This window comes from Ovis canadensis, chromosome 22, assembly GCF_042477335.2.
Source record: "Ovis canadensis isolate MfBH-ARS-UI-01 breed Bighorn chromosome 22, ARS-UI_OviCan_v2, whole genome shotgun sequence".
Taxonomy (NCBI): domain Eukaryota; kingdom Metazoa; phylum Chordata; class Mammalia; order Artiodactyla; family Bovidae; genus Ovis; species Ovis canadensis.
The window spans coordinates 26012699-26024960 of record NC_091266.1 but is presented as its reverse complement, the minus strand read 5'-3'; the positions used below and the strand labels follow the sequence as shown (position 1 = coordinate 26024960).

General features: G+C 40.4%; 1 protein-coding gene across 6 annotated transcripts in view; it reads right to left on the bottom strand.

Annotated features, from left to right (window-relative positions):
• STAMBPL1 (STAM binding protein like 1) overlaps nucleotides 1–12262 on the bottom strand; it is a 51047-nt gene that overhangs the window by 14315 nt on the left and 24470 nt on the right. For 3 of the 6 annotated variants that reach the window (XM_069567779.1, XM_069567780.1, XM_069567781.1), the window contains exons 2-4: nucleotides 8638–8720; nucleotides 5873–6090; nucleotides 727–802 (exon numbers count right to left, since the gene is read on the bottom strand). In XM_069567779.1, the coding sequence (XP_069423880.1) occupies nucleotides 727–802; nucleotides 5873–6090; nucleotides 8638–8667 (324 nt within the window). In that variant the 5' untranslated portion in view covers nucleotides 8668–8720. Of the gene's footprint in view, nucleotides 1–726; nucleotides 803–5872; nucleotides 6113–8637; nucleotides 8721–12262 lie in introns of all 6 variants that reach the window. The other 3 variants (XM_069567782.1, XM_069567783.1, XM_069567784.1) reach the window with 1 other exon arrangement.

Sequence of the window (12262 nt, the reverse complement as noted above, 5' to 3'; positions counted from 1 at the left end):
TTATTCCATTATGCGGTAAAATATTTTTGGAGAGTAATTTCAAATTTCATGTTGTGATTGACTTTGTGTACATTATCTCCATCACATAAAATCAATCCAAACTACCTAAGATAAATAAATGGAAAACATTGCTTAAATGTTATCTAAGAGGATATATTCTCAGCTAAAGATATTTGAAACTATATATGTAGCAAACATTGCTGCTAAATAAAAACATTTCAATAGCCTTCCTTTTCCTTTGGAATATTTCAGGTCACTCACTAAAGACTTCATTGTCTAAGAGGTGAGTAACTGTAAGAAGAAAATGACTAGAAATTTGGGGCCGCCTTGATAATCAACACTGATTTTCAAATAGGTATTGAGTTGAGAATTGTATGGAATAATCACAACCAGCCAAAATGATTGTCTTAAATAAGTATTTGAAAGAGACAACTATTCTTTCAATCTCTGAGAGTAATCATAAAATAATTCCTTCTTCATATCGTAAGATCAAGTGCATTCTTGATTTTTTTCTTTTCTTCTCCCAGTTTTAAGTAGACATCTCATAGTAATGATGACTAAAGGTCTAAGAAGAGATTGAAATATCACAGCTAATGGAATGATTTTTTTTTTTTTTTTTGCACCGAAACTCTCGAGAGGATTAGACAGAGGAGGAAAGAAAAGGGATGAATCAATAATGGATACTTGAGGAACTTGAACCTCCGGAGAGAGTTGATCACTCAATACCTTCATGATATCTTGCTTTTCGGGTACTGCACATTGCTGGTAATCCCGGTGGTTGGGAAGCTTTTCTACAAATAAACTGGAGAAAGAGAAAACACATCCTTAGAGTTATATGACAGAAAAAGCTCAGTGATGGTTTCTAATATAAGAATGAACCTCCTTTTCAAAAGGACATGGTTAATGACATTTTTTATGTGTACTCGTGTCCAACTCTTTGTGACCCTATGGACTGTAATCCACCAGGCTCTTCCTTCATGGGGTTGTCCAGGCCAGAATACTGGAGTGGGTTGCCATTTTCCTTCTTATTTAACCTATATTCTTTCCATCTGCCATCAAAGGTTGGTATGAATATGATTCTGGCATTACAGAGGAGTTAAGCTCGGCAAACTAAGCACTGAGGTTAAGAGGGTTAAAGTCAGGATGCTCCTCAACAGATCACATCACTTTAGTTTTTCTCAGATCTTGGGCACTTAACCCCACTAGAGCACCATTCTACTTGTGATAGTGCTGGCAACACTGAGTATCACGTGAAAATGTAAGAGTTCCGAAAGATGGATAAAAGATACCTTCTCACAGAACAGATTCAAAGGGCCACTGATGAACCAGCAGTGCCATGGTGTGAAAGCCACCCAGTTGTGCCCAGCTCTTTGTAATCCCATGGAATAGTCCATGGAATTCTCCAGGCCAGAATACTGGAGTGGGTAGCTGTTCCCTTCTCCAGGGGATCTTCCCAACCCAGGGATCGAACCCAGGTTTCCCACATTGCGGGAGGATTCTTTACCAGCTGAGCCACCAGGGGAGCCCGATATGGTATACATATGTGTATTAAAACCTTGTATATGAAAATTTATAACTCAGATAAATGTCAGCCAGAATACGTAACAGAATCTTACAGACCAGTACAGTAATGTTCAAAATTCTCCAGGCCAGGCTTCAGCAATACGTGAACCATGAACTTCCAGATGTTCAAGCTGGTTTTAGAAAAGGCAGAGGAACCACAGATCAAATTGCCAACATCTGCTGGATCATCAAAAAAGCAAGAGAGTTCCAGAAAAACATTTATTTCTGCTTTACTGACTATGCCAAAGCCTTTGACTGTGTGGATCACAATAAACTGTGGAAAATTCTGAAAGAGATGGGAATACCAGACCACCTGACCTGCCTCTTGAAAAACCTATATGCAGGTCAGGATGCAACAGTTAGAACTGGACATGGGACAGACTGGTTCCAAATAGGAAAAGGAGTACGTCAAGGCTGTATATTGTCACCTGCTTATTTAACTTATATGCAGAGTACATCATGAGAAACGCTGGGCTGGAAGAAGCACAAGCTGGAATCAAGATTGCTGGAAGAAATATCATAACCTCAGATATGCAGATGACACCACCCTTATGGCAGAAAGTGAAGAGGAACTAAAAAGCCTCTTGATGAAAGTGAAAGAGGAGAGTGAAAAAGTTGGCTTAAAGCTCAGCATTCAGAAAACTAAGATCACGGCATCTGGTCCCATCACTTCATGGGAAATAGATGGGGAAACAGTGGAAACAGTGACAGACTATTTTTGGTGGCTCCAAAATCACTGCAGATGGTGACTGCAGCCATGAAATTAAAGGACGCTTACTCCTTGGAAGGAAAGTTATGACCAATCTAGATAGTATATTCAAAAGCAGAGACATTACTTTGCCAACAAAGGTCCGTCTAGTCAAGGCTCTGGTTTTTCCAGTGGTCATGTATGGATGTGAGAGTTGGACTCTGAAGAAAGCTGAGTGCCAAGGAATGGATGCTTTTGAACTGTGGTGTTGGAGAAGACTCTTGAGAGTCCCTTGGACTGCAAGGAGATCCAACCAGTCCATTCTAAAGGAGATTAGTCCTGAGTGTTCACTGGAAGGACTGATGTTAAAGCTGAAACTCCAGTACTTTGGCCACCTGATGTGAAGAGTTGACTCATTGGAAAAGACTCTGATGCTGAGAGGGATTGGGGGCAGGAAGAGAAGGGGACAACAGAGGATGAGATGGCTGGATGGCATCACCGACTCGATGGACATGAGTTTGAGTGAACTCTGGGAGTTGGTGATGGATAAGGAGGCCTGGCGTGCTGCGATTCATGGGGTCGCAGAGTCAGACACAACTGAGTGACTGAACTGAACTGAATTAATAGTGAATTATTTTTCATCACCTTTTCAGGAACAAGGGACAGTAAAAATGAAGGGAAATCCTTACAGCAAACCAGGTTCATTGTTTCCAGGTAAAGTTAAGATTTTGCTTCCACTAGGGCATGAAATTTTTTTTTTTTTCCTCTTACTGATGTATCCTCAGCCTGTAGAATAGTGTCCATCTCATCATAATAAATGCCCAATTAATATTTGTTAAATGAACAAATGGCCCTTAGAGCAAATACTAGTTTTGATTAACATAGTAGCACATTCTCCCTTCCTCTGAAATTGTTTAATTATTGATTCACCACAGACATGTTTCAATTAACTACTTAGTTTTTTATTGGCTGAGAGAGGTTAGGCTATACTGCAGTAACTGAACAACCTCCAAAGCTCAGGGTCCTAAAATAACAAATGTTTATTTCCCAGGTATGGTTGGTACCAGTACAAGCTAGGGTTTGTGAGAAGGTTCAGATACTTGGGAACCCAAGCTGATGGAGGATGGAAACCGATGGAGACCCTGGTATCTTGTAGTTACTCTGTTTGGAACATAGGTCAGGGAAAGAAAAGGGACTGGAGAATCACTAAGGACTTCTGATTGTTTCAGGTTGGAGCTGATACATGTAATTTTCCTTCACATTTCATTAGGCAGAACTCCTCATGTCTTCCTAACTGCAGAATGGCTAGGTCTCCTTTACAGAAATGAGAATAGGAATTTTTGACCACTAAGAATATCTACACCCATGGGTGGCTCAGATGGTAAGGTAAGGAATCAGAAGATAAGGAATCTGCCTGCAATGCAGAAGTCCTGGGTTTGATCCTTGGGTCAGGAAGATTCCGTGGAGAATGGAATGGCAATCCACTCCAGTATTCTTGCCTGGAGAATCCCATGGACAGAGGAGCCTCACAGGTTCCAGTCCATGGGGTTGCAAAGAGTTGTACATGAATGAGCAACTTTCATTTATAATTATTGATGTTCTGTTGTTTACAAATCATATACACTTACATCTCGTCTACTGAATGCATAGGCATGGTATTATAATTCTTATTTCTCAAATGAGAAAATTAAAGCTTACATAAACTACATAAGGTGTCAGTTGCCTAAGTCTTTTATATGTAGAATAAAGTCACTGATATGCAGAGATGTAGAGACCTTAGATTTTCACCTATAAGCCTTTAATTTATGTAGATGAGAAATTGAACTCACAGCGGATAACTGAATCAATGGTCATGTCGTTAGTGCTGGGAGAGAATTCAAATATTCTGATTCCTCAGCAACTCAGAGAGATGTGTGTGCGCTCAGTCGCTCAGTCATGAACAATTCTTTGTGACCCCACGGACTGTATGTAGCCCACCAGCCTCCTCTGTCCATGGAATTTTCCAGGCAAGAATACTGGAGTGGGTTGCCGTTTCCAACTCCAGAGGATCATCCCGACCCAGGGATCGAACCCAAGTCTGTTGGGTCTCTGGCATTGGCAGGTGGGTTCTTTACCACTGGTGCCAATGAAAAGCCTTCAGATAGTATAGTGGCCCTTTACCACACTTATGTGTGTGTGCAAAACTCAGACGGTGAAAAAAATATTATCAATTTATAACTTACACTTCAGCAACTAAAATGGAAAATGCGTGCTATCGATGACAGTTGATAACATCCAATTTGATAGTTATTTCTTATCCTTCTTGAAAGTCTCTGATTTTTCCCAGTTAAAATGAATGTTGCCAACCATTCTCTAAATTTCCAATAAGTTAATTAACGTGAATAAAATGAAGAGATCACTTCGCATACTATACTAATTGCCTTTAATTTCACCCATGGTAGAATCATGGATGCAGCATTTAAAAGACCTTGGACTTCCCTGGTGGTGCAGCGGATAAGAATCTGCTTGTCAGTACAGGGGACACAGGTTTGATCCCTGGCCCGAGAAGATCCCATGTGCTGAGGAGCAGCTAAGCCCGTGTGCCACAACTACTAAGCTAGGGCTTTATGGCCTGAGAGCATCAACTACTGAGGCCCCTGTGCTTACAGTCTGTGCTCCACAGCAAGAGACGCCCCCCAGCACCACAACTAGAGAGTAGCCCCCAGTGGCTGCAATTCCCGAAAGCCTGCACAAAGCACCAAACACCCATCGCAGCCAAAACCAAGTTTTAAAAAACAGTTAATCTTTTCAACTTCTTGCATGTTCTCAGATTAAATCCCCAAGTAAATTAATACAATTAATCAATGAGTAATTTTCAGTGGAAACAAAGATAAGGGCTTCGGCTCTGATGAGATCACTTTTGGTAACAGGAGATCTTCACAATCAGTAAGATGGCAAATTGGTATAGAAAGTCCAAATCCTGTTTTTTTAGTTCAAATGAGGATACGTTATTAATCAATATCTATCTAATGTGAAGTGTGATATTTTTAATGACTATTTTGATGTTGCTACTTTCAATATATTGGAAGATCTTTTATACACAACAATTCTTACACGGCTAAATAACTGCCTTAAGAAATACTGACTGCAATGTTAAATCAACTACTACACTCTGTCCCCCAATCAGTTCCTTCCTAGGATCGTCAATTTACCCCTTGTTTCAACCCATCAAATTAAATTGCAAGAATGTTAATGGCACGTTTCAGATGCTCTAGATAGAGCCACAATATGCTGTCTGCTCTCAAAGGCTTACATTCTGGTGAAGGGAGAATGACAGGGAACAAGAAATTTTGTGAAGAGAGAGAAGCGGGCACTCAGGTTACAGTGCTGGCCTATGGATATACATCCCTGTACCTCACGTCATCTCTGATCTTCCACCCCTAAGCCTCAGAGACAATATTGGGACACCTTTGAGTACATGACTTGGTAACTTAAAAACCTGGCCCGCTCCTGCTTCTGGAGATTGTAAATTTGATCTGAGTATGAATACATGCCTGGCATTGAAGCTGTCTCATCAAAATAGCATGTAAATATTTGTTCCCAATGTTCTCATTTCAAAGATCTCCAAGATAAAATACTTACGTTATAAATTTATTGTAGAGGACAAACGCACTTTCCAGGTTTCCTTCTTCCAAATACACAGACGCCATCCTCTCCATTTCTACTCCGGATCTAAAGTAGCGGCGTGGAGTGATATCTTCATTGATGGTGATGTTCCCGCCCAGCTTGCTTAGGGCACGGACTCGTTCTTCTGGGGTGAGGGAGACATCCGTGTGGTCTGGCATCGCAGCTAACTTTTTCTGCAGAGCCAAATTGGAATCTCTGGTTATAAGAAGAAATGAACAGACTGAAATTATAGATGTATTTTTTGTACTAAATATCTGACATCAGTACCTAAGGAAAGTTTTTTTTTTTTAATGAGTTAATAACATGATTAAAGTGAGGTCTTTTTGCTTAAACATGTGGTCTGCACACCAAAAAACCACATATCTGCAGGGTAAACACACCTTTTTGGACTAAGATCTCTTGTAGGTTTCAGCTACAGTTATGTGGCAGTTCCTGGGTATGTGAATGTTATAGGTCATTTTAGGTAAAATATCATTGACCATTATATCCTTATGGAAGTAAGCCAAGAGATGGATTCCTGCCAGGGCAGGGATCATATCATTACACTCGAAGGGTCTCCAAGACATGTTCTGGATCCAAAGTTACTGTATGTATTCAATTCTATTCCAAAGTACACTTGGTTTAATGAGAAGCTTTCAGGGCCTCTTTGCATCTTTACCAAGTGAATAAAACGCCACCAATAAGTCTTTTTTTTTTTTTAATAACCCCACCAATAAGTCTTGGAGAAGCCTTTTTCAGCATATGGACACACCACCTTCTCCCTCCCACACACACTACCCCCCAGCCCCCCAACATAATTACACTGTTAATTCATTCCTAAGAAAATAATGATAATAACTGAAAAAGGATCTGTGATATTAATACATTTGTGTTTTATTAATAAAAACACATACACACTTGGAAAAACACAGAACATATAAAGTCAGGATAATTATTCAATAAAAAGTACTTATGAAAGGTGAAAAAGTCAACAATTTTTTTTTTCCCTGTTAAAGGCCCTATAGCACATTTCTTAGGCTCTGTGGGACACAGAGTCTCTGTGGCAGCTTCTCAGCTCTGCTGGTGAGGAAACAGCATAAACCCCACGTAACGAAATAATCCTGACTGTGTTCCAAGAATGCTATTATATGACCACAGATTAATGCTTCAGTGACATCAGAAAAAAAATCTAGGAAAATTAGGGCAGACTTCCAGCATTGCATGCACAAAAGTAACTTGTCCATTTTTTTACTATGCGGTCTGTGCTGAGTTATAATTATTTGTTTACAAGTATTTTTGACTCATTATAAGCTCCTTGAAGGAAAGGAATAATTTTATACTCATCTTTGTGCTCTGGAATATAGTATATTCCCTGTAACACAAATGATAACCAATAAATATATCAAATAAAGGAAGAAGACAGAAAGGGAACAATGTGATTATAATTAGACTATCTTTTCACCTGAAGAAAAAAATATTTATTTTCCATCTATGGGAATGGTGCTATTCTACTTAAGTTTAAAACTGGTTTCAGAGATAAACTGGGAAAGAGCCTAAACTCTTCATCAATCTATAATTCTTCTATAATTTTTCAAGATGAACTTCTTGGATGTAAATAAAATTTTCCAGATGACAAAGCCTTAGTGTTCATTTTTACATTGACATGTCCACTAAAATTTTATTTTCACATAACGTTCTAGAAAAACACACAAGGAACTCGAGGAAATGACTCCTTCTACGGAGGTGGAAATGTGACAGTCTTGACAATACAGTGTCAGAAAATAAAAAGTGCCTGCAACTCTCTGTCCCTCAAACATGCTCGCAAAAGCAACTGAGCAACTGTGAAGGACTTTTTCCACGGAGAGAGAACACTACCCTGTTTCAGAGCAAGCACTAGGCCCTCTATTTGCGTTCTGGTGCTAAGCTTTGTGTGTGTAGGGCATTCAGTATATTGCTGCCCCCAGGGTGACAAGTTTAGTGAGTAGGTTTGGGAGTGTCATCAGGAGAAGGTGGATGGTAATGACAACCTTTGTTTATCAAGCCCCAGTGATAGGCTGGTAACACTAAAACCATGGTTTCCAAAAGTCGTAAGGCAAAAGGAAAAAACTGGGCCGTGGAGATTATATAATGTCGCTCTATTCACATTCAGAGACTGATCTGGGACACACAATAAACCCATGGGGTCCCTAGGCCCCTGTTATTTCCTCTCTAGCACATTATTCCTCCTAAGATGTAGCTCAAGAAGATGTGCACTACGTTGGCTGTAAGAGGAAAAGATGAAAAGGACAAGTGTTTCAGGTATTTGCACATTTACACAAGGATCCCAAAGCTGCATCTCGGTGTTAAGCATAAAATGTTTCCTTAACTATTACTACACAAGCTAAACCTCTAATTTTTCATCTGTGAAAACACTGAGGCACGGAACAGTCGAAGTACCTGTTACAATATCATCTCTGACATTACAAATTCTCTCTGGTGTCATGCTAAAGAACTACACTCCTGGAACCAAACCAGAGAATTAAAATTTCATGCTTTCATGGAAAAAGAAAAAGAATTATTTTTAATTCTAACAAAGATGGTTTTATTAGTCACTTCCTCAAAGGAGAGGACCACACAGATGGATGAAAACAGCAAGTGTTTAACTTCTTGAAGTCACTGTGACTCATTTCACATTTGGCGTGTTTCTGTTCTTCTTTCTGGGTTTTCGAACCACATGTAAAATATCAGTTGGCGCCACCTACCAGGGAGTTCACAGTTAATGGCTGATCCATGCTGTCCTGTCTACAAGATGACAACGTTTACTGTTTCTTCTTAATCACTTCATCTGTTTCAAAGACAAAAAAAAGCAGAGCTAGGGTTATTTCTTGAGAACTCAAGTCTCATATCCCAAAACCCAGGGTCATTTCTGCCTGAGAAAAAATATGAACCAATCGCAATGTTATATAATCTGAGACTCCTGGAAATTTCTTTTTGAAAATACAAAACTGCAGGTGGTTATAAGTTTTCTTAAAGCAGACTTTGAAAAGAGGAGGTATGAAGAGATTTAATTATTGCCTAGTACCCAGTAAGAATCTGCTGGGTGTTATCTTTCTTAGAACACCATGCAAGGTTATAAAGTGGGTTTACTTGCTTCAAAAGGAGAAAGAAGGTCATTGTGACTGAGAGCATGGACTCTTAGACGTGGAGCCAGTCTGGGCTTAACCTAAATCTTCCTGGCTATGGTAGGTAGAATTCTAAGATGGCGAGGTGATACGCCTTGGGATCCGCAGGTTTATATAATCACCTCCCCTTGAGTGTGGAGAAGACCTGTGACTACCTTTTGACCTCAGCAAAACATGGCATAGGCGATGGGACATTACTCCCATGTTTACATCCTGTCATATGGCAAAGATGAACAGATTTTTGCAGATATATTAAGGCCCCTAAACATTTGACATTAAGTTCATCAGAAGGGAGATTATCCAGAGTGGGAGATCATTCAAAGAAAAAGGCATTCTTCTGCTGACCTTGAAGACTCAGTCATCATGAGTTCCATAGCTATAGGGAGACGCTGCTGCCAAGAATGGTGTGAATAACACCAAGAAAAATGACGTGAATAATGCCAAGAATAACACCCAGCAGATTCTTACTGGGTACTAGGCAATAATTAAATCTCTTCATACCTCCTCTTTTCAAAGTCTGCTTCAAGAAACCTTATAACCACCTGCAGTTTTGTATTTTCAAAAAGAAATTTCCAGTAGTCTCAGATTATATAACTTATTGCAATCGGCTCATATTTTTTCTTAGAATAAGACCTCAAGCCTCAGATCTGATCCTAACCTTGGTCAACACCTCCATGCTGCCTTGCGAGACCTCGAGCAGTGGACCTAGTTATGCCTAGGCTCCTTAGCCCACGAAACCGTGAGATAATAAATGTATGTTGTCTTAACACATGCAGCTTGGGGTGATTTGTAATGCAGCAATAGAAAACAGAGTACTTTATCAGGGTGACTGCAGGTAAATATATAGCTTTCTGTGCATCTGAATAAAGGGGAAAAATAATAGTACCTAAGATGTGATAAGGATTAAATGACTTAGCATACAAAGTGCTTAGAACAGTTCCCAGCACACAGTCAATATCATATCAGTGTTTGCTCCTATTAGAATCTTGATTTTGCAGTTGAGAAAGCTGAGACTTCAGGATGTTAAGTGAATGTACCCAAGTTTAAATACTCACTCAATAAATGCTAGTCTCCTTCCTTCGTATGCCAGTTTAGATCAAGCACTGCATTGTCACTTCCCACTTCTAAATTTATTTTGCCTTTTAAACTCCACTAATCAATTATGTGATGTTGGACACATAACTTCTCCTCAGTTCCTCATTCATGAAATGATGGAGCTAAGCTTCTATCAAGTTATAACCTTCTGTGATACTAGAAACTTCAGAGGTACATTATTCAATCCTTTTGTGTTATTTTCTGGCCTGAATGTAAAGCTTTCTGAGGAAAGTCACTCAGTATGTTCCAATCTCTCACCTTCATCCCCTCCAGTGATCCCTGAAGTAAACATTAAGCTATAAACCAGTAGGCTGCAGAAATGCCCAAGAAAGAAATGACCTGCAGGAAGCACCAGTCACGGTACAGTTTTAAAATCCAAATCAATCCTGGGACCACTGAATACAAGCAATCCCATTGGGGGAATTATTACTTCTCAGGGAGAATAAGCCAGGAAAAAAAAAAAAAGACATTAAAAGAGCTGGAGACAGAACAAAGAGGCTTAGGGAGAATTTGAGGCTGGGTGGAGAGAGAAGAGGGCAAGAAATACTAGTTACTCATTGATTAGAGTCTCCTAAAAACAGAGAGTGAATTCTTTGAGGGCTTACTCAGTCAGATCTTTAAACAGAGCACAGATAATTTAAAAAGTTGGAAACATTAGGAAAGCAGTTCTAAAATCATATAAACCTGAGATGTTTAAAATGCAGGTTGCTGGGACTTCCCTGGTGGTCCAGGGGAGATTCTGTGCTCCAGTGTAGTGGGGATGGGGGTGGGTTTGATCCTTGGTGGGGAACTGAGATCCCATATGCCAGGTGGCATGGCCAAAGAAAGTGTAAGTCGCTCAGTTGTCTCTGACCCTGTGACCCCATGGCTGTAGCCCACCAGGCTCCTCCAACCACGGGATTTTCCAGGCAAGAATACTGAAGTGGGTTGCCATTTCCTTCTCCAGGGGATCTTCCCAACTCAGGAATCAAACCTGGGTCTCCTGCATTGCAGGCAGATTCTTCACCATCTGATCCACTAGGGAACCTTCTTTGGCATGGCCAAAGAAGAAAAAATAAAGTAAATGAAATTCAGATTCCTGGAACTCAAAAGGCTTCTGGATCCATTAGTTTCAAGTCCACTGACAGGCACGGATTGTTAGGACGTGGCCCAGGTAATTCTGATTCATGAGACTTCCAAGCAATGCTTTGAAAGACGCCACATCTGAGAATGGATCAAGCAGGATTCTCAGTTTCAAGCAAAGAACACACAGAATGATAATGGAAGGAATGGAAGGATCACAAATTTCCAAAAGGGCCAGAGAAACTGGGCTTGGAGGCTACATATCCGGGAACATCACCCCAAATCACATAGCAGCTGTGGCCCGCTGCCTGTCGCTGACGGGTAGGGCAGCCAGCAGCTTCCACTGCCAACACCAGCTGCTGTCCTGGAAACCACCTGGGGAGCGGCCACACACTTTCTCATGTCACTGGTTTCTATTTCAAAATATGAGATGGAAGTGCATCTGACCGGCAGAACCTAGGTCACATGCCTGCAGCCAGGCTGCGAAGGGGGTTGAGGGTGCAAATATCTAGTGCTTTACTCCTCCACAGGAGGAGAAGTAGGATCTGCCAAGTGCAAAAAGGTAGATACAGAGCTGGGTGGCCAAAAGCAATGATAAGCATGCACAGAAGTCAAAGCTTTCCACAAGGAGCTTCTAGATATATAAAGTGTTTAATTCAATACATCTGAAACACCAGAATTTACTGAATTGCTATAGATGAAAACCAATAGTTAAACCTCTCTTTACTCCACAGAAACAAATCTTTTCAGGGTTCTTAGTCATCTTTAAGAGTGCAAAGGGGTCCCAAGAACAACAACAACAAAAAATTGAAAACCAGCTGCTCTAGACCTTTTATGCAAACAAAGAAACAAACAAACAAAAAAAACAAACCTCACCAAGCTACTTTGGTTTAACCAGAAATACAGTGGGCTATAAGAATCTAAAAGATGAAAAAATTGTTGTCAAGGATCACCTTCTGGGGCCTCCTTGGTGGCTCAGTGGTAGAGAATCTGCCTGCCAGTGGTGAAGACAGGTTTGATCCCTGGTCCTGGAAGATTTCACCTACAG